Below are 24,540 nucleotides of genomic sequence, written 5' to 3'. Positions count from 1 at the left end.
ATTGCCACACCTCCAGCATATAGGCCACAGAAATAAGGGTGTGCAGCTAGAACACACGCGTCGCCACACCTCCGGCACATAGGCCAAAGAGATAAGGGTGTGCAGCTAGAGCACACGCGTCGCCACACCTCCGGCACATAGGACAAAGAGATAAGGGTGTGCAGCTAGAGCACACACATCGCCACACCTCCGGAACATAGGCCAAAGAGATAAGGCTGTGCAGCTAGAGCACAAGCATCGCCACGCCTCCGGCACACAGGCCAAAGAGATAAGGGTGTGCAGCTAGAACACACACATCACCACACCTCCGGCACATAGGCCAAAGAGAATAGGGTGTGCAGCTAGAGCACACACATCGCCACACCTCCGGCACAGAGGCCAAAGAGATAAGGCTGTGTAGCTAGAGCACACACATCGCCACACCTCCGGGATATATGCCAAAGAGATAAGGGTGTGCAGCTAGAGCACACACATCACCACACCTCGGGCACAGAGGCCAAAGAGATAAGGGTGTGCAGCTAGAGCACACACAACGCCACACCTCTGGCACAGAGGCCCAAGGGATAAGGGTGTGCAGCTAGAACACACACAACGCCACACCTCCAGCACAGAGGCCAAAGAGATAAGGCTGTGCAGCTAGAGCACACACTTCGCCACACCTCCGGCACATAGGCCAAAGAGATACGGGTGTGTGGCTAGAACACACACATCTCCACACCTCCGGCACATAGGCCAAAGAGATAAGGGTATGCAGCAAGAGCACACACATTGCCACACCTCCGGCAAAGAGGCCAAAGAGATAAGGGTGTGCAGCTAGAAAACACACAACGCCACACCTCCGGCAAATAGGCCAAAGAGATAAGGGTGTGCAGCTAGAGCACACACATCGCCACACCTCCGGGATATATGCCAAAGAGATAAGGGTGTGCAGCTAGATCACACACAACGCCACACCTCTGGCACAGAGGCCCAAGAGATAAGGGTGTGCAGCTAGAACACACACAACGCCACACCTCTGGCACAGAGGCCCAAGAGATAAGGGTGTGCAGCTAGAACACACACAACGCCACACCTCTGGCACAGAGGCCCAAGAGATAAGGGTGTGCAGCTAGAACACACACAACGCCACACCTCTGGCACAGAGGCCCAAGAGATAAGGGTGTGCAGCTAGAACACACACAACGCCACACCTCTGGCACAGAGGCCCAAGAGATAAGGGTGTGCAGCTAGAACACACACAACGCCACACCTCCGGCACAGAGGCCAAAGAGATAAGGCTGTGCAGCTAGAGCACAGGCATCGCCACACCTCCAGCACACAAGCCAAAGAGATCAGGGTGTGCAGCTAGAGCACACACATCGCCACACCTCTGGCATAGAAGCCAAAGAGATAAGGGTGTGCAGCTAGAACACACACATCACCACACCTCCGGCACGCAGGCCGAAGAGACAGGGGTGTGCAGCTAGAACACACACATCGCGACACCTCGGGATCATAGGTCAAAGTGATAAGGGTGTGTAGCTAGAAGACACACATTGCCACACCTCCAGCATATAGGCCACAGAAATAAGGGTGTGCAGCTAGAACAGACACATCGTCACACCTACAGCATAGAGGCCAAAGAGATAAGAGTGTGCAGCTAGAACACACACATGGCCACACCTCCAGCATATACGACAAAGAGATAAGGGTGTGCAGCTAGAGCACACACACACACACAGAGGGGTCTCTAGAGAGGGCTCTCTGCTGCACCCCTCCCTAGAGACCCCCCTCCACAAACACAGACAGAGTGAGGTCTCTAGAGATGGGCTCTCTGAGGTGCCCTTCCCTAGATACCCCCTACCTACACACACACACACACTAGTCTCTAGAGAGGGGCTCTCCTGGGCATTCCTCCCTAGAGATCCCCTTACCTACACACCTACACACACAGACACACACACACACAAACACACACACAGAGACACACAGAGAGGACTCCTGGCTGATTTTGCCCCATTTTTCAGCTGGTGAGTTCGAGAGACCCCACCAATTCCGCATGGGGAAGGAACATGTTCCCCCCTCTCAACCCAGAAGCAGCTCAAGGCAGGGAAATGCAGATCGTCCCCCACAAGGCAGTGAGCTGGCATTTTTGCATTGCCAATGAGAAGCAAAACCAGCAAATGGAAGCAGGCAGACCTCTCGGAAGCAGAACGGCAGCAGCAAGGAAGGAAGTCCTGGGGGAGAACGAAGCCTCTCAAGGGGAGCCCAGAGGAAGGAGGAGGAAGAGGAGGATCTTTTCTGTCTTTGAACCCAGCAGATTCTCCCCAGAGGGGAGGTGCACCGTTCCTGGAGGTACTGCAATACCAGGTCGATGCGTGGAGTGGATGGAGCAAGCTCCTATTCCATCTCCCAGTCCCAAAAATCCATTTAATATATAGTCCTCAAATAGAGGACGTATCAGATATTAAACTGATAAGAACAGATACTACACTTGATCTTAGCCAAAAGGCCGAGAAGCGATACTCAAGCTCTCCGAAAACCGACCTTTCGTTCCCAGCCCGGGCCCTTCGAGGGCTCCGAGAGCAACGCGGCACCCCGAGGGGCCCAGCCCCATAGAGGGGGAAGCCCCGTCCGCCAGCCCTCCAGAGACACCCCCAGAACGCAGATCCCTCCCCATCGAGGGGAAGCCTCCCCTGCCAGGCCCTTTTAATCTCAGAATCCGTGGGGTCTCCGGACCTCGCCAGCTTCACGACTCCCTTAGCCCCGGCTCCAACGGCCATTGGCCTGAAATCTGCATAACACCGCCCCCTTTCCCAGCATGCTCTCTTAACCCTTTCAGGACCAGCAGTGTTGTTTCCTGTTCCAAAGCTGTTGCTTTTCATTCTCCCCTTAGAATCGCTCCCCGAAAAATGGGGCAAAATCAGCCAAGAGTCCTGTTGGACCTGAAAGACTAACACATTTCCTGCAGCAGAAACTTCCGTGGACTGGAGCCCACGGGCTTCCGGTGCCGGCGGAGGAAGGAAAACACCTGAGAGCGTTAGGGAAAGCTAATAAAACTGAAGGGAATCAAATCCGGGGTGTACTTACAGCCCATCTGTCACTTGCATTGTCCTCCTGGTCACCGGCCTCGGCTCACCTCCCTCCGTCCGGCACCCACGACCTCCTCTTCTGAAATAGAGCAGCAGCAGCAGCAAGTGGAGAAAAACACAGCAGTTCCAGTCCATTGGGAAGACAGGATGTGTCTTTGTGTGGAGGGGGAAAGGGCCTTAAGGCCTCCTTATCTGCACAAGGGCCCAGGCCAGATTGCTCAGATAACGTCCTGAGGGAGGTGCTGGCAGTCTGAAAAGAGAGGGAATAAAAGGTGAGATCCAGGACACAAAACATCACTCCCCGCCCCTTGGATTTGATAAGAGTGGAATGGCTGGATAAGAGCTGTCAATAGCCCTGCAAAGACACCCATATGCATGACAAAAGCAAAGTGCTAGTCCTCAGGAATGCCAGGTGGGAAGGAAGAGGCCACACCCAGAGCACTGCAAGAAGAGGAAGGACAGAGGGCCTCCTGTCCTCCTCCGGTGAGCGTCATGAAGCCCCCACCTGAAGGAGGGCTCTCCTCGGCTTCTGCAGGCTCTTCTTCGCCAAGTAAATCCAGAGGGGGCTTTTGCTTCCGGCACTTCCCTCTGGATGTCTCCCTGGAGAGCAAGCAGGAGAGCTCTCTTCGCCCTGGACAGGCCAGAGGGCTTCCCTCCATCAGCAGGGAGTTGATTGCTGGGTGGGGGAGTTGAATAGAGCCTCTGGATGGCCAGGAGGTGTGAATGGGCCGTGCCAGACACTCCTCCGCATAAGAATCAGTGGCTTCCAGGCATCTGGCTTGTCCTTCTAGCAAGCAGCAGGCTTAGGCGGGCTGGCTGGCTTTTCATCCCTGCACTGAGTCCTCCAAGAGGCTGCAGGGAATCTTTGGGGAAGGGGTGGGCTCTGGGTCACGGCTCAGCTCAGTGGCAACAGAGACCCTCTTTGCATGCAGAAGGCAGGCTGGTCTGACAAACCCGGGCCGGCAGCGGGCAGGAATGTGGCTGCAGCTCAGTGGCAACAGAGCGCCTGCTTTGCACGCAGGAAGTCCAGAGTCAATCCCTGCAGAGCCACTGCCCGTCCGGGTAGACCGGACTGAGCTGGGTGGGCCAAGGGTCTGACTCGGGAGGAGGAGAAGGCAGCTCCCCGCGTCCCTCTGCGTGCACGCGGGAGTGTGGCTCACAGACCTGGCCCAGTGTTGCGAAAGGCAACCTGAGAAGGGACTCATCCGGGGGAGAGCAACTGGCCCTCTCCGCCTCCAGCACCGTATTTCCCGTGGCTGTTGCTGGTGTCTATCTTAGGTCTCTTTTGAGATTGTGAGCCTCTCGGGAACAGGGATCCACCTGATTTATTTGTTTGTTATTTCTCTGTGTAAACCACTCTGGAAGCGATCTATAAATATTTGCTTTTGTTATTGAATTAGTCGCGAGCTGCCAGTATATGCATGTCCTCCTTCGGGTCCACGTTTATGTGAATCTGGACAGCGTCCAGGATGGAGTCCAAGCCAGGAGAGTGGGGGAACCCGGCCTCATCTTCTGGGCGGGAGGCAACGTGTGGTCTGGGGGGTCCTCTGGGGGTATCCCGGCGGTCTGGCCTCCTCCAGCAGGGGGAGAAACCTCACTGGGCTTGTCTGCAGCTCCGGTGGAGCTCCTTCCCACCAGGCCAGGGTGGGGCGTGTGGTGGCTTCGCCCCCCCCCCCCCGTGGGCATTGCAGGGCAGGCCGTAGGTGGCTCCCCTCCTCAGGGTTTTAGGAGGGCGAGCCCTTCCATTTGCACATGAGCCAAGCTCTCTCAGTCATGGCTCCGTGCTGGTCTTTGATCAGAATGAACGGCATTGCATTGACTGACTCTTTGCCAGGGTCGCAGCCCCCCAAGTAGGACCAGTGGGGCGTGGACAGAGAACTCACAGCCCCGCTTTTAGATGCATTGATGGAGAGGAGGCCACGGAAGTGACCAATGGGAGCCATCAGAATCGCAGCAAGGAAGCTCTTGACCTGAAATAAGGCTCTCAAGAGTTGATGTGTGGGGTGGATGGAGCACACTCCTCTTCCATCGGGAGAACCTTCTTTCATGTTAAGACCTTGCGTGTGGCCGGCGGGGCTGTGCCCGTCTTCTTCCACCCATTGCAGCCTCAGGGCCTGGGTCCTTGACGGCGGAGGGAATATCTGACAGATCACGTTCCAGAGTGTCTCTGACAGATCACGTTCCGGAGTGTCTCTGACAGATCACGTTCCGGAGTGTCTCTGCGCAGGTCTCGGGGGACTCTACCCAGTTCTGCTTTCTGCAGATCTTTGCCCACATCTGGCTGCAGGAAGATCCATGGGCAGACTTCGGAGCCAGTTTTGAGAGTCCCGAGGCCAGGCAGGTGCAAGAGGCCAGAACTTGAGCATCCAAACTGTGGGAGAGAAGCTGTTCCCAGAGAAATGCAGCTCTTAAGAGGAGCTCGGAGCGCCCCAGAGGAAGCAGGCAGACCTCTCGGAAGCAGAACGGCAGCAGCAAGGAAGGAAGTCCTGGGGGAGAACGAAGCCTCTCAAGGGGAGCCCAGAGGAAGGAGGGGGAGGAGGAGGATCTTTTCTGTCTTTGAACCCAGCAGATTCTCCCCAGAGGGGAGGTGCACCGTTCCTGGAGGTACTGCAATACCAGGTCGATGCGTGGAGTGGATGGAGCAAGCTCCTATTCCATCTCCCAGTCCCAAAAATCCATTTAATATATAGTCCTCAAATAGAGGACGTATCAGATATTAAACTGATAAGAACAGATACTACACTTGATCTTAGCCAAAAGGCCGAGAAGCGATACTAGGGCTCTCCCAGAACCGACCTTTCGTTCCCAGCCCGGGCCCTTCGAGGGCTCCGAGAGCAACGCGGCACCCCGAGGGGCCCAGCCCCATAGAGGGGGAAGCCCCGTCCGCCAGCCCTCCAGAGACACCCCCAGAACGCAGATCCCTCCCCATCGAGGGGAAGCCTCCCCGCCAGGCCCTTTTAATCTCAGAATCCGTGGGGTCTCGGGACCTCGCCAGCTTCACGACTCCCTTAGCCCCGGCTCCATCGGCCATTGGCCTGAAATCTGCATAACACCGCCCCCTTTCCCAGCATGCTCTCTTAACCCTTTCAGTGCCGGCACCGTTGTTTCCTGTTCCAAAGCTGTTGCTTTTCACTCTCCCCTTAGAATCGCTCCCCGAAAAATGGGGCAAAATCAGCCAAGAGTCTTGTTGGACCCGAAAGACTAACACATTTACTGCAGCAGAATTTTCCGTGGACTGGAGCCCACGGGCTTCCGGTGCCGGCGGAGGAAGGAAAACACCTGAGAGCGTTAGGGAAAGCTAATAAAACTGAAGGGAATCAAATCCGGGGTGTACTTACAGCCCATCTGTCACTTGCATTGTCCTGCTGGTCACCGGCCTCGGCTCACCTCCCTCCGTCCAGCACCCACGACCTCCTCTTCTGAAATAGAGCAGCAGCAGCAGCAGGTGGAGAAAAACACAGCAGTTCCAGTCCTTTGGGAAGACAGGATGTGTCTTTGTGTGGAGGGAAAAAAAGAGCCTTAAGGCCTCCTTATCTGCACAAGGGCCCAGGCCAGATTGCTCAGATAACGTCCTGAGGGAGGTGCTGGCAGTCTGAAAAGAGAGGGAATAAAAGGTGAGATCCAGGACACAAAACATCACTCCCCGCCCCTTGGATTTGATTAGAGTGGAATGGCTGGATAAGAGCTGTCAATAGCCCTGCAAAGACCTCCATCTGCATGACAAAAGCAAAGTGCTAGTCCTCAGGAATGCCAGGTGGGAAGGAAGAGGCCACACCCAGAGCACTGCCAGACGAGGAAGGACAGAGGGCCCCCTGTCCTCCTCCGGTGAGCGTCATGAAGCCCCCACCTGAAGGAGGGCTCTCCTCGGCTTCTGCAGGCTCTTCTTCGCCAGCTAAATCCGGAGGAGGCTTTTGCTTCCGGCACTTCCCTCTGGATGTCTCCCTGGAGAGCAAGCAGGAGAGCTCTCTTCGCCCTGGACAGGCCAGAGGGTTTCCCTCCATCAGCAGGGAGTTGATTGCTGGGTGGGGGAGTTGAATAGAGCCTCTGGATGGCCAGGAGGTGTGAATGGGCCGTGCCAGACACTCCTCCGCATAAGAATCAGTGGCTTCCAGGCATCTGGCTTGTCCTTCTAGCAAGCAGCAGGCTTAGGCGGGCTGGCTGGCTTTTCATCCCTGCACTGAGTCCTCCAAGAGGCTGCAGGGAATCTTTGGGGAAGGGGTGGGCTCTGGGTCACGGCTCAGCTCAGTGGCAACAGAGACCCTCTTTGCATGCAGAAGGCAGGCTGGTCTGACAAACCCGGGCCGGCAGCGGGCAGGAATGTGGCTGCAGCTCAGCGGCAACAGAGCGCCTGCTTTGCACGCAGGAAGTCCAGAGTCAATCCCTGCAGAGCCACTGCCCGTCCGGGTAGACCGGACTGAGCTGGGTGGGCCGAGGGTCTGACTCGGGAGGAGGAGAAGGCAGCTCCCCGTGTCCCTCTGCGTGCAGGCAGGAGTGTGGCTCACAGACCTGGCCCGGTGTTGCGAAAGGCAACCTGAGAAGGGACTCATCCGGGCTGGAAGAGCCTGTGACGTGCCCGGCAGAGGTGGGCTCTCCGAGCCGGTTCCCATGGAGAGCAGCCGGCCTGGCTCCAGCAGCCCGCAAGGAAACCCAATCCTCGCAGGCCATCCCGGGAGGGAGGCCGGTGGCTGTTCTGCCAGGCAGCTGGCCTGCGCGATATTTCCTAGTGTCCCCACCCCGGAAGAGGCCCCGGCAGGCTTGCGGTCCCTGCACCGTTGACTGAAGAGAAGGAGACAAAGACGAGGCCACGATCCCCTTTGCTCTGCCCTGCGAGGAGACCCAGACCCAGAGGGGGACGTGTTGGAGACCCCCTTGGTGGCACTTGGCAGATTCCGTCCAGCCACGCCTTGCGACTCCTCACCCCCCATCCGAGACCTCTGCGGGTCTCTCCCCAAATACGGCTGAACCGCTTCTCGGCGAGTCCTGGGACGTGATCGTTTGTTTGAATCAGACACGCATTTCGATTAGCTCCCCAGTTTGAAGCCAAGGCGGAAGAGGCTCCTTGGCGGCTGCAACGGTGGCTCCTCTCCCGCATGCTCAGGAATCCCGTGAGCTCCCTTTGGCTTTCTCGCGCCCAGGATGTGCTCCCCTCTCTCTGACGGGCCGGTTAATTCTGCCCGCCTCCCGCCAGGCTGAGTTTTCAGCGTCTCCGGAGGTGCTTTTCCGATATGAAACGGCACTCAGGCTGCCACGCTGGGGGGCGATCCTGCATGCTCGCGGCCGGTTCTCTGTCCACGGGGGGCTGATGACAGCACCCTTCGCCTGAGCTCCTCATGGCTTCCGGAGACCCCTCCGTGCCGGAAGCCGAGCTGACCCCCCAGTGCGGCCCGGAGGGACCTCGGCTGTCCGGCAAGAAGAAGAAGGAGAAGAAGAGGCGGAAGGAGAGGGCCGAGGCGGAGCAGGAGCCGGAGAAGGGCTGCGCGGGGGACCCCTCGCGGAGAGAAGGGCAGGTCGAGGCCCTCACCCGGGAGGGCCACGCGGCCCTGCTGCTCGGCCAGCCGGCCCAGGCCTTGGCGTGCTTCAAGAAGGCCTTCGCCCTCGCCTTGGCAACCCCCAGCGCCCAGGCCCAGCAGGCCTGCGCGCTCAACCTGGGCGCAGCCTACGTGGAGGCCGGCCAGCCGCAGAAAGGGCTGGAGCTCCTGGCCCGCTGCCGGCCCGAGGAAGGGGACGCGGCCGAGCACCTGGGGGACCTCTTCTTCAACGTGGGGGCGGCCCACGAAGGGCTGGGCGACTTCCCCCAGGCCCTGGAGTCCTTCCGCAAGGCCCAGGCCCACTACCGCTCGGCCCAGGCCGGCAGCGAGGCCAGCACCTCCCTGAAGATGGGCTACTGCTACCTGGGGATGGCGGACCCCGCCCGGGCCGCCCAGTGCTTCCTGGAGGCTGGCCGGGCCTTCGCCGAGGGGGAGAGCTGGGAGGCGGCCGCCCTGGCCCTGGCCGAAGCCGCCGGCCACATGCTGCGCAGCCCACAGCACGGGGCCAGCCAGGTCGTCGAGGTGCTGAACGAGTGTCGCTCGTTGTGCGAGCGGATCCCGAGCAGAGCCCTGCTGGGTACGTGGCCGGAGAGGCGGCGGGGGGGGGGGAGGGTTATAGCCGGCCACGCCCCCCGCGCCCTGCCCTGACCTGGGGGTCCCCAGAGCAACCCCCGTTTCCGCTGGCTGGGAAGGGGGGACACTGGCCGTGAGTTGCTGGGAACGTCGTCCTTCCCGGGGGTTCAGTCCCCTCCCCGTGGCCAAGCCTTGGCGCAGGTGCACAGATGCCACGTGTATGTGGACCTGCGGCCGCGGAGGCAGGGTTCTCCGCTTGGGGTCCCCAGACAGAGTCGGACTACAGCTCCCATCATCCCCTGCCCCAGTGGCCAGCCTCCTGCCCTTCCAGCCCTCGCCCTGGGTGGTGGACGGAGCTAGGATCCCTCTGCTCCCGTCTCCCCAGGGAAGCTCTACAACGACATCGGCCTCAGTTTCTCCCAGCTCCGCATCTTCCCCCTGGCGGCCGAGAGCTTCGAGAAGGCCCTCCCGCTCTGCCAAAGCCACGGCGGTGACCAGCACAGGGAGGCCGCCGTCCTGCAGAACCTCGGTGCCGCGCACAACGCCCTGGGGAACTTCGGACCGGCCCTCGGCTTCCACCGCAGAGCTGCTTCCTTGCACAGTAGGTTGCCAGAGGGGCCCGCTTCTTCTTCGGCATGAGGGGGGTGGGGGGGGTGGATTCGCACCCGTGCTGCGGCAGGAGTTTGGGGGCGAAGGGGAGTCCTCTCCCTCCTCGGGTCCCCTGCTGGCCGGCCGGCCGAGTGCAGGTCGGCGTCTCCCGCTGGGCTTGAATCCTCTTTAAGGGGCTTGGACGGTTTTCACGCCCGTCCGATGTGAAGGTTGAGAACGGCTTTAGGCTTTTATGTTCCTATTCCGTGTGGTTCTGGTTTTGGGGGGGGATCCTGCCCAGAGCCAGTTTTGGATGGGCGGCTCATAAATGAATTCAGTGATGACGACGAAATGTGTGCTGGTCCAAAGGCAGAGCTCTCGGGCCAAGGAGGGTGTGCCGGCTTTGGTCTTCAGGGGGAGGGGGATGTGGGGCTCCCTCCCTGCCCCCCGGTGGGGAGCACCTCAGACCCAGTTGCCTTTACACCCCTGCGAGGCAGGCCAGTGTTCTTAGAGCAGTGTTGCAGGGCTGCCACTCGGGAGTTGGGGAGGAGGCAGGGGACCCCCTGGGGACTCCCCGGCCTGTAGCTCACTCTCTGGGAGGGCGGCTGGCGAGAGACCCACCACCGGCTGCCCCTCTCTCCCTCTTTCCGCCCAGGCGCCCTGGGGAACAGGCGGGCCCAAGGGCAGTGCTTCGGCAACTTGGCCTTCGCGTTCAGCCAGCTGGGGGACCAGGAGGCCGCCGGGGAGAACTACCTCCACGCCCTCCAGGCCTTCAAGGACTCGGGTGAGGAAGGACGAGGCGAGGGGCCGGCTCCCCAGCTGCTCTTGGACTACAGAGCCCATTGTCCGCAGCTGGAGGCTGGCCTTGGGTTGGCCACCCCCGGACGAGGCCAGCGGCCCCCCTGCCCCCTTGGATGTGGGCCCGTCATAGCTGCCGGAGAGCCGCAAGGGGGCAATGGAAGAGGGGAACGCAGCCTGGCCTGATCCCGCTGGCTCTGAGCAGGCCCTCCAAGTGGGGGGAGAGCCGGTCTTGGATCGTCCCCTTTGTGCAGCCAGGGTTGCCTAGGTTTGCGTTTGGATGGGAGACGGCACGGGAGCTCTGTAAGGGGATTCCCCTCAGGGGACTCCGGGGCAAAGCCTCTGCCTTCCACGCAGCAGGTCCCTGGCAGCATCCCGAAAAGCCGGGAGAGACCCCTGCCGGGCACCTCGGAGAGCCGCTGCCCGTCAGAGCAGACCAGGCTGAGCTAGCTGGACCAAGGGTCTGACTCAGTGGGAGGCAGCTTCCTCCGTTGTTCCGGCCTCTCTGCTTTTCAGGGGCAGTCCCTGGCCAGGATGGGGCCCGGCGTGGAATCGCGGGAAGCCGGGTGGCTCGTGGAATTGATCCACAGTATCCTCCCGATCCTGTCTGCCTGGGGTCTGGGGCGGTCTGCCTCACTGTCTCCCTCCTGCGCCTCCCCAGACGACCGCCAAGGACAGTGGCAGGCTTGTGAGGGGCTGGCGTCGTCGTGCCTCCACCTGGGGGACCCCGAAAAGGCCATTGTGCATTATAAAGAAGCTCTCGCCTTGCTCTCTGCCTGCCAGGTAGGCGGTCCGGCATTTGGCAGCAGACCCTTGAGCTGCGTCCCGGCACGGAGATTTTCATTAAGCAAACCGGCAAATTCCGGGACGGCCAACCCGAGGCCTTCCGGCTGGAGGTCAATTAGCCAGTTGATTGAAGACAATTAAAGCAGCGCATCTAATGGCCAGAACGGAGAAAATAGCTGCAGGCGTGCATTTTTCTGGCCCGCAGGACGTCTCCGAAACCGCGCAGGAGCGGATTGTGAACAAGCTGACAGACGCCCTCCAGAACAAGCTCTCGATGAGCAGCCGTTGCTTCCGCGGGAGCGGGAGGGTCCCAGCTGCTCCCCTGGTGAGTTCCTGGCTGGCCGTCTGGCCCCAACGCCCTCCACGGAACGTGGCTTTGGGCCTGCAAGCTCTGGCCCTGCCCGCCATTGGCTGAGCTGCTGTGACGTCACGGAATGTTCACCCACAGAACTGCTGGGAAGGAAGGAATGGCCAGGCTGGCTGGCTGGTGGTTGCTTTGAGACAAGTTAATTGGGGGGGGATGTTGTTTATGGCGGGCAGGCAAGAGGAGAATTGTCCCCCCCGCCCCAGCATCAGGCTTCTCCAGTGGGAAGGCACGATCCAGACGGCTGGAGGAAATCTTTCCCGCTCCACTCTTCCGAGGGCAGGAGAGCAGGCCTGGTGATAGCCAGCGCGAAGGGTCCCCTTTTCCCCCGGCACGGGGAGGATACCGGAGGCCCCAGCTTCACTCCCTGGCGGCAGCAGCAGCTCCAGGGTGGGCTGGGAGAGACGCCTGCCCGGAACCTTGGAGCACCGCTGCCAGTCTGTGCAGACAGTCCTGAGCCAGAGGGAGCAAAGGCCTGGTTTTTGAGACGGCCGCTTCCTCTGTTCCTAGCTCGGACTCCTCGCCTGCCTGTTTCCCTCCTTCCCCCCTCAGCAGCCTTTTTCTGCCTCCCAGAGCTCCGGCCAGGCCCGCTTCGCCATGCCGCTGCACGAGAACGCGCCTCCGACAGCGTGCGAAGCGAGCCACGGAAGCGAGCCGTAAGTCCTCTTGTGCGTCTGCTGGAAGCGCTCTCCTCGGAGGGCGGGGAACCTACTCGGTGGCAGCGTTTTCAAGTGCCTGGTCTGACGAGCCAGTGGGAAGAGCACCCCTTGTCCCCGCGACCCACAGGGCCCGCTTATGCCCCTCTCCCCACGCCACAGGAGCTGCCCCTTGAACGCTTCCCGGTGCTGGGCTGGCATTCTCCAGCAGCACGCGCATGCATGCGTGCACATGCGCACCCCAGGGCCCCCCCAGCCACCCTCAGACGCCGGGCAAAGGAGCTCTGTGTGGTCTCCCAGCTCCAGCACCCCTTTCCTCGCTGCTTGCAGGTTGCCAGGTCAACAGGGACAGCGGGTCTCTGCCCCACTGAATCGCAGGCCTGCCCTCGGGGAGGGGGCTCCAGTCCCTCAGAGCAGCCAGTGGAGACCCCCGCCGGCGGGTGAGTCAGGGTGTAAGGGGCTCGTTGGGGTGGGGGGTGGGCTTGGCTATCTCAGTCTGAGGGAGGTGCTGCACTGCTTTCCCCTGGCACGGAGATGGGTTTGCTGTCCCACAATATCAGAGGGCCCCCGCCTGCGGAATCCTGGGTTTGAGGAATTCCTGGTCCCAGACGGGATGGGGCTGTGCCCAAGATGGGCTCCTAAAGCGTACAGACGCAAATTCATGGTGTCTTCTGGCTGCTGCTGAGCCTCCATGTTCCCAGGCAGTCTACCTCTCAGTACGAGTTGCAGGACGGAGCTCCTGCCTTGGTGGCCTGCTCGGGGGCTTCCTGTGGGAAGCGGGAGGGTGCTGGGCGAGGTCTGATCCCACAGCACCCTTCTTGGCAGTCCTACGCTGAGGAGAGGCGACACTCCCTCCTGACCTTTTCTGTCTCCCTTCCGAGGCAGGAGTTGCAGCTCAACTGGCAACGCACGGCGACAAGACCTCCTCCTCCGCTCCGAGAATCCCCAACGGTCTTGCAGTGCTGGCCGGCAGCAGTGCGGAGGACCCCAAGCGGCAGCCCCTGGCGGCGCCAGGCGGTTGGGCCCAGGTGCAGGCTGACAGGTGAGCCCAGAAGCCATCGCTGCGGCTGCTGGGAATATCTGCCGCCGTCTCCTTCCTTCTGGAAAAAATAGCTCATCCCACCCCCACACACCCCACCTTCATTTAAAAATAACAACAATTTAATTTGAAAATGCTTGTGCATAATTTGCAATCCTGGGTCTCCAGATGTCGACGTCATTGGCCCTCCTGGCTGGGGATGATGGGCGTTGTAGTCCAAGAACATCTGGGGACCCCCGACTCGAGGCATCCCTCCTTGGGCGTCCCACAGAGAGGTTTCTGGGACCAGGACTCAAAGGGAGCCATGATCAGCCGAGTTGGGGACAGGGAGGAAGCTTGGCTGACCCTCAGTGGAGAACGGGGGGGCTCCTCTTCCGGCGTGAACTGCTGCTAAAAAGCGGCGCACCAGTATGGGTGGCAGAGGAGAGGGGGGCAAGGCAGGGCCCCTCCCTCCAGGCCCTCCATCTCCTCAGCCTCTTCCCAGAGACACGAAGCGGCCGCCTCCGAGGGGGGGTCTCTGGGTTTCCGGGGGTCTCTCTGGAGCCAGCAACCCACCCTCTTCTTTTCCAGCCCTCCTGGCTCTTGCCAGCACCCCGATCCCTTCCACCAGCCCTGCCTCCAGAATGGGGAGTTCCGCCGCCCACAGAGAAGTATGTCCCATGGCGGCGGCAGCAGCTGCCTTCCGGCTGAGTCTGGCCCTCGGTCCTTTGGCTTAGGGTGGTCTGCTCTGACTGGTAGCAGCCCTCCAAGGGTCTTTCCCCCGCCCGGCCCGGAGATGCTGCCAGGGGCTGGCCTAGGAGCTTCTGCATGCCAAGCAGGGGCTCAGCAACTGCTCCAGGAGCTCTCTGGGAGGCAGGAGGCCTCTCAAGACCCACCGCTGGGGAGCAGCAGCAGCAAGAGAGGCCTGCCCCACTGCAGAGGTGGAGTGGGGATCCCTGGGGGTGCACCAGCAGGTCCCTGGCAGGCGGCCTCCCCCCCCCCCCCGAGGGGAAGGGGCCTTCCCTCCCAGGGCCAGAGCGCTGGCCGTGATCTGGGCGGGCGTCCTCCCTGCTGCGCCCAGCCGGGCTCACTGCCCTCTCCCTTCTCCTGCCTCCCCAACAGGCCACCCCGAGGGCCACAGGGACCCTGGAGAGGTGGGTGGGCCTGCGAGGCTGCCTGGCCAGAACCGGGCCGGGGAGAGGCAGGCAGGCAGGCAGGCAGGCAGCAGCCGGGAGAGGGCCCCGCGCGCTGCCGCTGCCGGCTCTCCCAGGGCCCCTGTTTGGGGGGCATCTCCACGCGGTGGGGCCATTTGATGCCCTTTGGGAAGAAAAGGCTCGCTTCTGTGAGTTGCCCGGGAGCAGGCGTCCTCCTCGGTGGGCCATAGGGCAGGATACGGCCTGCACGGTTCTCCTTCCGTCCAAGGGACTAGAGACTTGACTTTTTAAAACGGGAAGGTGGACCTGCAGGGAAGGGAAGCACGGCGGGAGCCGCTCCAAACCGGAATGGGGCATCTTCTCGGGAAGGGGCTCCGAGGAGGGCGGGAGAGGCGGGTGGCGAAGGGGCTGGGGAGCAGAGGCCCTACGAGGGAAGGCTGCAGGAGCTGGGTCTGTTTCGCCGGGAGGAGTGCTGGGGGCGGCCCGCCTGAGCGGTGCCCTTGGCTAAGCAAGGTCTGCCCTGGTTTGCATTTGGACGGGAGCCGCCCTGTGTGAGCAGTGTCAGGTCTCCCCCTGAGGCTGCAGGGCTGGGAAGAGCAGAAGGTCCCCAAGGTGCTGGGACTGCAAGGAAGCAGATCTGGGCGAGGCGCTGGGAAGAGCTTGTGGACGGCAAGAGCGGCTGGGCCGTGGGACAGCCTGCCTCATGCTGCAGGGTCTCTCCTTGGCTGGAGGTTTCCAGGCAGAGGCTGGACCCCCACCCCTCAGGAACGCTGGAGCCGGTTCTTGCCCTGGGCTCGGAGGCCTCTTCTGGCTCCAGGGCGTCCCAGTGACGGGGCTTGTGCTTCTCTTCTCCCAGACGCCTCCCCGGCCCGCAGAGGTGGGGGGCCAGGCTCCGGTCCGTCGTCTGTGCCCTGATGTGACGGGAGCGTGATGCTGGGCAGGCCAGCCGGCAGGGGGCTCCAGACGCCGGGCCCTCCGCGCAAGGACTCGGGGCCCAGCCACCCACCGCAAACGGCAGCACGCGCCAGTTCTTCTTGGACCGTGAGAGGAGCCCCACTGGAGAGAGGAGCTGCAAGGAGGCTTCCGGGAAGCTAGACTGCCTCTGAGCCAGAAGGTTCTCTTGAGCTCCCATGGCGAATACCCGCCGATAAGGCCTCATCCTCCATGAATGACTAAGCCAGTGGTGGTCCTCACTGCATCTTGTGGCGGCATGTTCCACTGGTGAATCCTGCGTTGCATTTTCCTTTGTCTGTCCTGAGTCTACTGCCAGTCAATTTATTATTATTTATTCATTATTTAAACTGCTCAGGCTGGCTGACAACATTGTTGTAACCTGTCTGTTTCACTGAGCGACCACCACCGCAGTATTAAAAGAGGGGAAAGGTGATCTCTAGCCACTTCCTCCACACCAGGCATAAAGTTATAGAGCTCTACCGTGTCTCCACAATGACACCCCCGCCCCCCCTAGATTTCCACCCCTCCTCAGAGGGACGGTGCCCCAACTCTCTTCCCTTGGCTACCTGGCGAATTCAGCCCCAGTTCTGAAATTACCAGCCTCAAGGTCTTCCCACAGGCCTCTTTGCTCTGCCACGCTTCTGCGGTCTCTGGAAGCCCAGGCACATCCAGCGCCGTTTTAAAAACCACCCCTAGCGGGTCCTGGAACCCAGTTGGTGCTGCGGGCTGGACTTGGCAGATCTAGCGGAACGTTAAACGGCCCTGAAGTTCTCCAGGTCATATAATAAAAGGTGTTGCGCCGAATCTGCCTTTCCCGTTCCAGAAGGGTGGGGCCAGGGATGGAAGGAGTGCTACTAATTAGGGCATGGTGGTTAAATAAATCAAAAAAGAGGGCGAGGCTACAGGTTAGGGCCAGTAGGCCCTGCACAAGGGGTCGCACTTCTGCACCACCGTCTGCGCTTTGAAACCAGACCCTCTGGTGGCTTTTCCATATGTGTAAATGTGCAATGACCCCACTCGCACAGGGAGAGGGGGTGGAGGAGGGTCTAGTGGTTAAAGCCCACCGGGTAAGCAGGGGACGAGTGCGAAGCCTGCACCCATTCCGTTCACAGCTCGCCTCCAGCTCTGATACTGGAAGTGTGCCCATTTGAGAGAGGAATGTGTTCCTCGTGGGGAGAGCCTCTTCCCACCTTCGGCGTCTGTGTCTCTGGAAAAATGTTGTATTTGTGATCAGTGGAAAGTCCCAGGGTTACCCCAGCCTTATTCAGGCATGACGCTGAACACCCAATGTGTGTCCAGGGCACAGGAATAGCAGTCCGCTTCCTGTCTGTACCATGATTGGAGGGGCCCGTACCAGCTTCCTCGTTCTAAGGAATGCAGGCACAGTCACACACACACACACACACACACACACACACACACACTCCTGCACGAGTGTACAGCACACATATCTGAAGGGGGCACTTGTGCATCAGCATGGGAGTGTCGCCGTGTCCATGCAGTCCACAGAATGGGGGGTTTGTCTCAATGACACTTTATTGCCTGACCTCGAGGGCGTTTTGTGGCAGCCCAACTGCCCCCTGCCACAAGACCCCAGCTGCCCCCAAGGCTTCCCTGCTGCCTGGAAAGGGGGCGACCCCCACCGGGGTCAGCGTCTTCTGAATCACGGCCTTGCTGTGCAACTCGGCCAGCGCGGCTTCTTTTCCCCCCAGCAACCGCACTCTCCACTCAGGTCCTTGAGGGTGATGTGGGGGGAGAAGGCCGCACGCCGGACCGGCCCCTCGCCCTCGCTGTCGCCCTCCGTGTCCGACCCGTGGCCGCTGCTCCAGGCAGGGTAAGAGGGCCCAGAGCCGGGGGAGCTTGCCAGACCAGAGGCCGTGGTGGTGGGGCTGGAGGCCTGTCCGGAAGCAGCAGGGTCCCTGTCCCAGCGGAGAGCCACGGGCCACCCTCCCACCGGTGAGCTGCGGGCAGGGGAGGCCACGTCCCCAGAGGGCGGCCCGCTGCCAGAACCAGAGACCCATTCCGGGGAGGAACCGGGGTCCGAAGGCTCGGAGGAGCTGGCTGAGGAGGCCGGAGGCGGGGAGGGGGGAGAAGAGCTGGTGTCGCTGCTGCATTCAAAGCCAGAGGAGCTGGTGGGTACCTGGGAGGAGGGCAGGCTGGTGAGCGCGGAGAAGTCGGTGCTGCTGTGGCCGCTCGCTGGGAGTGGAGCAGGAGGGGCGGCCGGGGGTCTCTTCTTGCCACGGCTGCGCGCTTGCATTGTCCAAGGCCAAGGAGGGTCCCTCGCCTGCGGAGAGCAAGGGGGGAGTGGTGAACTCGCCATCCAGGGCCACCCATCTGTACGCACAGCCGGGCTGGCAGGAAGCTGCTGCTGCACTGGAGGAGACGCTTGGGGGGCTGCCCAGGTTTGCATCTGGGGGGAGACTCGGGCAGCGCCTCCCACTCAAGGCCGGGCAGCGAGAGGGAGGTTAACCAGCCCAGGCAGCTTCCTCTGACACAACCTTGAGGGCGCTCGAGGGCCCATAGCAATCCTCACTGGGGGGCAAGGGGGGGGCACCAGTCCTCCCCTTTGCTGAGCAGGGCCAGTCTTGGTCTGCTGCCACCCTCTGTCAGCTCTTCCCCTGAGGGATGGGGGCGCTCAGCTGCTCACCTCTGCTTTGCACGCGGGCGGCCCCGGGTCCCGCCCTGGCAGCGGCAGCGGCCGCCTCTCTGGGGAGGGCTGGGAAAGGGAGGCGGCTGCCAGCCAGGGCAGCGCGAGCGGACCAAGCGCCTGGCTCGGGAGGAGGCCGCTCCCTGCTCGCTCACCGCCACGGGAGGCTGCGACTGGGAGCGCCAGGTGCTGCTACTGGGGTGGGAAGAGGCGGACCGAAGAGGAGCCTTGCACGCTGCCACGCGGGGCGGGGCCCCCTGCGGCTGCCGGAAGGAGGGGCGGGCCCGAGAGCAGCCGCAGCAGCAGCCGCGCCGCCTCCTCCTCCTCCTCCTCCTCCTCCTCTTCCTGGGTGCGCGGCGCTCGGAGAAGGCGCGCCAGCCAGAGGGGCCCCCTGCCTGGTGCTAACCTGCCGCCGCCAGGCTGCGGATGTCCTGGGCGGCCTCGCGCGGGCTGCCGAGGGCCCTGCTGGGGCTCGGCCTGCTCCTCTCCTCCTCCGCGGCCTCTTCCTCCCGGGTCTGCCCGGCGGCGGCGGCGACGCTGCTGCGGCGGCCTCTCCTCCTCCCCCCCCGCGCGCCCCAGCAGCCTCCGGCCAGGGCCATGCAGAGCGCGGCGGCGCCCGGCGCCACCAAGTACCTGGGGTGGGTCCCAGCGGGGGCGGGCGGGCGGGGGGAGGGAGGGAGGGAGGGAAGAGGCAGCCCCGCGGGGCGGCCAGGGCTCGCCGGTGCCTCCTGGGCCGGGCTGGACGCCGCATCGGAAGCGGCTCTGCCTTGCGGCGGCGACCCGACCGCGGCCAAGTGGCCGGCAGGGCTGCTTTTGGAAACGGACTTGATGGTGAAAGCCTGTTGCAGATCATTAACAACCTCCCCCCCGCCCCGGCCGCACCCGGAACCCGCAGCAGGGTTGACATGCAGGCGAACTGCGAGAACAAACGAGTCCACCGGCGAAAGGAGGGACTCAAAAAAGAAACACAACTGTTCTATGACAATGCATCATCTTAACTCTCAGCCTCTGGAGAGGTTTCCTACCAGAATCAATAGTGCCTTTGAGCATACACAGAGTGGAAAATACCAGGGGGTTTTGTTCCCTATGGATTTCCAGGTGGACAGACATGCAGGGTCTCTTGCTTTTGGAAATAAAGCCTTGAAGGGGAGAAGAGAAATAACTAGTCTTGCAGCAAAAATAAGGGAGCAGATATTACAGGACAGGAGAAGGGGGCTAAATATTAATTTTGATTCGCAGTGGTATTCTTTAGTGAATTAAACTGCTTAGTAGTAAAAGATGTTCATAGCAGTAAATGTAGCTGACTTGTTTGTCTTAGTTACATGCATATTCTGAGCCAGAATCGGATTAAGTTGGGCTGTAACCTACCCTGCAAGGTGGTTGTTATTGTTATGAGGGCAACCAGGGTGCAGAGGTGCTGTCCTGAAGTCCGGCTTTGAGGAAGGGATGGTGGGGAGGGGGAAATGTAGTTGGCATCCTGTGCTAAGAGATTCTGTCTTCTCTTCCCCCAGCCAAAAGGAGGCCCAGGCCATCGACCAAGAGCTCTTTGAGGACTACAAATTCAGCGTCGACCAGCTGATGGAGCTGGCCGGGTTGAGCTGTGCCACAGCCATTGCCAAGGTAGAGCGGCTTGAACCAGGGCAGGGCGGCGGGGGGGGGGGGACCTTGCCAGCCGGCCTTGAGAGGCTGCCGAGACTTGGCTGGAGTTTGGAGAATGCCTTGCGCCCAGAGACAAGAGGGAGCATCTCAGCGGTGAGCCAAGATGGGTGCTGGGATGTGTCTCCCCTCTTCCCCTGGGGGGCCCTTATGCTGCATTTGCATTCTGGAAAAGGGCAGGGAGAAACACTCCCACCAGACTGAAGCAGGGTGTTTGAACCCTCGCAGCTCAACTCACACAGAACCGTGTGTGTGTTGTGATTTCACGTGTTACCTGTTTTTACTTGTTTTATTTTTTTATGATGATTAAAACTTGATGTTTTGATGCTGTGTTGTGAGCTGCCCAGAGAACAATTTGTTATGGGGTGGCTAACAAAGTTTGTTTGTTTGTTTAACTCCCTCCCCTTCCCTGCCCCCCCCTTCTTCCACCCCAAGGCTTACCCCGCCAGCTCCTTCACCATCAACCAGCCGGCAGTCTTGATTATCTGCGGTCCTGGAAATAACGGTGGGGACGGCTTGGTGTGTGCCCGGCACCTGAAGATGTTTGTGAGTGATCGGTTTCTTTTCCATTGGGTGCGGATTCTGGATGCATTCACAAGCAATGCTTTATTCTAAGGCAAAATTGGGGTTGGTTTGCTTGAAATGGTGTCTGGTTCATGTGGCGGGCAGTGCTTGGGACCTGCAGGTACATCGAATATTAAAGAGCTCCCTGTTGTTGAAGGAGGGCACGGGAAGATGCCGGGAATATTACGTCTGCCTAGGAACTGGCATTGCTTAAAGGCTGCAGCTGATCTGAGATTTGAAGATGATTTGCTAGAAAAATGTTTCCCAGTTCTAAGTATCATCAGCACAGCTCACTGGAAATGCAAAAGGCAGCTCCAGAGGGTCTTCAGCAGCGCTTTTTTCTTGACAGGATACTTCTCAATCTTCTTATACATCTACTAAAGAAAAGCCTTTTGTTATCTTTGTTCCTGGTTATTCTTCTTTCTTTCCTTGATGTTTGCTGTAAAGTATATACAGGAGGTATATACAGTGTTGTGTAGTTGAGGATGTAACCAAACATTCCTTTAGAAGTGTTTTTAAAGACAGAAAGAGAGCGAGATGGAGCTGTTTGGGTGGTCCCTAGCAGCGGCAAGGTTTTCATTCCCGTACACAAGTGAGCACCACACCAATCGCTAAAGCGGTCACTATTACAGAAAACTCAAGTCAGTTTCATCTACAGTATCGTCTAACCTCATTTAATTTTTAATCTATTTTACTCAAAACATCCAACACTTGCAGGTGCTTTAGTAATACAGTTGTCCCTCGCCAAACGTGAGGGTTCCGTTCCTGGGAACCCTCGCGGTTGGCCAATTCGATCACGAGTGCCCAAGTGCCTAAAATCCACCCAAAAAAGGTTTTAAAAAGGTCCCCTGATCCTCAGAAATGACCCCCAAAACCACCCCCAACCCCTTGAAATTGACCCCAGACCCTCATATTGACCCCAGAAAGATGGCTGGATTTTTTATTTTATTTTTTTTTAATGGCACCAACTGCGAATACTCCAGTCGTGGTGGGTGAGGGGGGTGACAGTTTTCCAGTCACGGATACTCAAATCCACGATCTGCAAACCTGCAGTTAGCTGTTAACTGTAGTTCAGAGAGTAGATTTGCTTTTAGGTGATGCTGCACTCATAAACATTCGGACAACATCTTGGGAGAAGCCTTCCGTCTTATATAAAAAGGGTGAGAGAAGACCTCTTCTTAGACCTGTCACTTTTTAAAATCTTAAGTGATTGTATTAAAAATAATTAGTCTGCCCTAGTTTAATTTGGGGCACTTTTAAAATCTCTTGAAAGCTTTTTAGTTGACTAATCTAACCCATTTTCACTAAACTTTGTGGTACCACTAGTGTGTGTTACCACAGGAAACCATGGTTTCCGCCCACCAGAGAAGCGCGTTTTCTTTCTTGGAAAACGGGAACTGGAAAATTTTCCCCTAAAAATTTCTCCCTTATTGGCATAAAATTTGCATGTTTGAGGTCGAAAATTGCTATACACACTTTCCTGATGCCCTAAATAGATTGTGATCTGATTTCGCATATTGCTTGAACCGTTTTTAAAAACCAGACCCTAGCCCCCACCACATTTCCTCTCTGGTTTTTTCAAGCAGCCAAGTAGAAGTTTTAGGGAAGGAAAATTTTTCACCTCACATCTCTGCCCCCCATCCCTATCCTCTCTACCTTAGGCATAGCCTCCTTAATGCCAGAAATCAGTATGAAGAGAATTTCTTAGAGTGCAGGACTGTTCACGTTTTGATGTGCAGTGTGCCATTTGCTGGGACGTCACAGTATAGCAGCTGCAAAATGTCAAATGTGAGGGTTAATAGGGTTTTGTGAAAGCAAAGCTGTTAGGGCCCAGTATATGATACTGCCCCTGGGGGGTTTAGGTGACCCCCAGCACAGCATCCCTCCAGTGGCTGTTGCTGGAGTCCTATTTTATGTTTCTTTTTTATATTGTAAGCCCTTTGTGGGCAAGGAGCCATTTTTATTTACAAATATGAATACAGCGGATATTTATATACCGCTTTTCAACAAAACCTCACAATCTACTTATATACCACTTTGGGAACCTTTTTGAAAAGTGGTATATAAATATTCATCACATTTTCTCTTTCTCTTTTGCAGGGCTATGAGCCGACCCTGTACTACCCCAAACGCCCCAACAAGCCGCTCTTTGAAGGATTGACCACGCAGTGCAAGAAGATGGACATTCCGTTCCTCTCGGAGTTTCCATCAGAAGTAGGTAGACCGTCTTCCTTTTGGTCCAGAAGTAATTCCTTCTGCATGTGTGAAATCAAGCTTTGAAATGGTACTTTTCTCTCTCTCTCCCTCTCTCTTTTTGGAATGGCCAAAATGCTGCTGCCAAAATGTAGTCCTGGAAAACTGAAAGCAAACTCAATCAATATAGATGTGTGACTTGTGTGTAAAAAGATGCTGTTTTAAAATACAGTTTTAATGTTTTAAGCTTTTTGTTTTAACTAATGTTTTACTTGTTCTGTTTTTATTTTGTTATAAACCACCCAGAGATGTAAGTTTTGGGCAGTATAAAAATACCTTAAATTGGGTAAAATTGGAATGGGGCTGCAGTCAGGAATTCTGTCTCAGAATTGCTCTCCCGAGTCCATGCCTGGCACAGCGTTCTTGGCTCCAGGGTTTGGCATCCTCTTCCCCCCGGCCGCCTTGAGCCAAGTGTGCCGTCTCTGCAGGCGGCCCGGAGCTCCCTGTGAGGCTGCCGCCTGGGCCTAACCCACCCTTTCTCCTTGGATGGCCCTCTAGGCTGCGCTCATCGACGAGATCTACGGGCTGGTGGTGGATGCCATTTTTGGGTTCAGCTTCCAGGGCGCAGTGCGGGAGCCCTTTGCCAGCATCCTGAGCACGCTGGAGAAAGTCACCGTCCCCATTGCCAGCATCGATATCCCCTCGGGTGAGTCTGAAGTGGGAGCCTGGCCCTTCTCGGGACTGATGGGGCCCCTTGGAGTCTCCAAGTACAGTTTCGGGGAGGTCAGTAGGCTGGGGCTGCCGCTCAGTGGCTAGAACCCCCCCTTTGCACGCGGAAAAGGCTGCCTTTTGAGCCAGTGCCCTGCCTCCTTGCTCTGCAGAATGCCAGATTCCAAGACAGTGCTGTGTAAGCAGGAGGACTGGAGTCAGGCGGAGCACAAGTGGCCCCCGCTTGGCTAAGCAACCCGTCTCCAACCATTCTCCCCCCCCCTTCTTTTCAGGCTGGGACGTGGAGAAGGGCAACCCTGATGGCATCCAGCCGGACATGCTGATCTCCCTCACGGCACCCAAGAGGGCGGCCAAGCAGTTTAGTGGCCGCTACCATTTCCTGGGGGGCCGGTTTGTGCCTGCGGCCCTGGAGAAGAAATACGCCCTCAACCTCCCCCAGTATCCGGAGACGGACTGCGTCCTTCGGCTCTCCTAGTGAATTCTGGCTGGAGGTGGTGGGGCGAGGGGTGTCTGGGGGAAGACGGTGCACTGGGGTGGGAGGGGAGGGGAGGGAGAAGACGGAGGAGGCTCCGTCCTTGGAGGGTAGGCTAGGTTGGGACTGAGGAGGCGGCCACACGGCTGGGCTACAGAGAGAGAGAGATGCAGTCTCCTTTGCTCTGTCTGCAGAGTGAACAAGGAATTTTGAGTTTTGAATCAGGCCCCCCTGCCCACCAGCTGTGTTTGAACTACAACTCCCATAATCCCTAGCTCATAGCCAGGGATGATGGGGATTGCAGGCCACCATCTGCAGCAGGTCCGAAGTTGAGCAGCCCTGGTTTAAACGGAGACCGCAGGACACCGTGGGTGGGGTCTGTGTCTTCTGTCCCTTTAAGTCACTCTGCCCATTCGCACCCCTGGCTGGAAAGAGGAACGTCGATTCACCCCCATTTTGGGCTTGTTGCTACCTTGCTCAGTTCTCCTTGTGTTTGCTTTCAAAGCAAGGTAGGGCCGGTTTGCTCAGTGCAGAAAGATCCAAGGCCAGCTTAGATGGTAACAGCCGGTTGTGGTTTTCCTTCAATAAAGTCGGGACTGCGACTCCCTTATTTTGAAAAATGTTCATGTCGGGTGTCTTTTTAAAGAATGAGATTGCAGCTCTCTGTCAGGGTGGTAGGAGGAGGAGGCCCCACTGACAGGAGGGCTAGGGCCAGCCCCTCTCTAGCCGCAGGGCAGTCGGCTCCACCCCAGCTGACCAAACAGGGGCCTAGAAAGAGCCGTGGGGGCT

General features: G+C 58.9%; 3 protein-coding genes and 2 non-coding genes across 21 annotated transcripts in view; 2 read left to right on the top strand and 3 right to left on the bottom strand.

Moving 5' to 3' along the window:
- The window catches only part of LOC128337455 (mucin-1), a 32,841-nt gene extending 14,458 nt beyond the window's left edge, over positions 1–18,383 (bottom strand). For 10 of the 15 annotated variants that reach the window (XR_008312267.1, XR_008312278.1, XR_008312279.1 and 7 more), the window contains exons 1-4: positions 18,138–18,354; positions 17,631–17,774; positions 6,410–6,663; positions 3,070–3,321 (exon numbers count right to left, since the gene is read on the bottom strand). Coding sequence is in view for 1 of the 15 variants with exons in the window: in XM_053278485.1 (XP_053134460.1) it covers positions 17,154–17,747 (594 nt within the window). In the remaining 14 variants the exon portion in view is untranslated. Of the gene's footprint in view, positions 1–3,069; positions 3,322–3,576; positions 4,226–5,867; positions 6,230–6,409; positions 6,664–17,034; positions 17,775–18,137 lie in introns of those variants that run through there. The other 5 variants (XR_008312274.1, XR_008312268.1, XR_008312273.1 and 2 more) reach the window with 5 other exon arrangements.
- LOC128337730 (U2 spliceosomal RNA) lies at positions 2,313–2,503 on the bottom strand. Its single transcript, XR_008312414.1, has one exon. It is a non-coding gene; the product is annotated as a U2 spliceosomal RNA (small nuclear RNA).
- Positions 5,654–5,844, bottom strand: LOC128337729 (U2 spliceosomal RNA). Its single transcript, XR_008312413.1, has one exon. It is a non-coding gene; the product is annotated as a U2 spliceosomal RNA (small nuclear RNA).
- TTC24 (tetratricopeptide repeat domain 24) lies at positions 5,985–15,923 on the top strand. 3 transcript variants are annotated; one of them, XM_053278474.1, is made up of 9 exons: positions 5,985–9,176; positions 9,558–9,773; positions 10,416–10,544; positions 11,220–11,341; positions 11,550–11,669; positions 12,282–12,364; positions 12,695–12,804; positions 13,250–13,406; positions 15,393–15,923. In XM_053278474.1, exons 1-9 carry the CDS (start codon positions 8,402–8,404, stop codon positions 15,454–15,456), a joined length of 1,776 nt encoding a protein of 591 aa, XP_053134449.1. In that variant the 5' UTR covers positions 5,985–8,401; the 3' UTR covers positions 15,457–15,923. The 3 variants fall into 3 exon arrangements, with proteins under 3 accessions (XP_053134449.1, XP_053134448.1, XP_053134447.1); XM_053278473.1 differs by having other exon boundaries at positions 12,261–12,364; XM_053278472.1 differs by having other exon boundaries at positions 12,219–12,364.
- Positions 18,384–18,563: 180 nt separating the features above from the next.
- On the top strand, positions 18,564–24,371 carry NAXE (NAD(P)HX epimerase). The gene is made up of 6 exons (XM_053278482.1): positions 18,564–18,775; positions 19,649–19,757; positions 20,229–20,339; positions 22,458–22,571; positions 23,109–23,256; positions 23,552–24,371. Exons 1-6 carry the CDS (start codon positions 18,564–18,566, stop codon positions 23,752–23,754), a joined length of 897 nt encoding a protein of 298 aa, XP_053134457.1. The 3' UTR covers positions 23,755–24,371.
- Positions 24,372–24,540: the final 169 nt, after the last annotated feature.

The sequence above is a fragment of the Hemicordylus capensis genome, chromosome 14 (assembly GCF_027244095.1).
Source record: "Hemicordylus capensis ecotype Gifberg chromosome 14, rHemCap1.1.pri, whole genome shotgun sequence".
Classification (NCBI taxonomy): domain Eukaryota; kingdom Metazoa; phylum Chordata; class Lepidosauria; order Squamata; family Cordylidae; genus Hemicordylus; species Hemicordylus capensis.
Note: the sequence above shows the minus strand (reverse complement) of the source record. Positions and strands in the feature narration are given on the sequence as shown.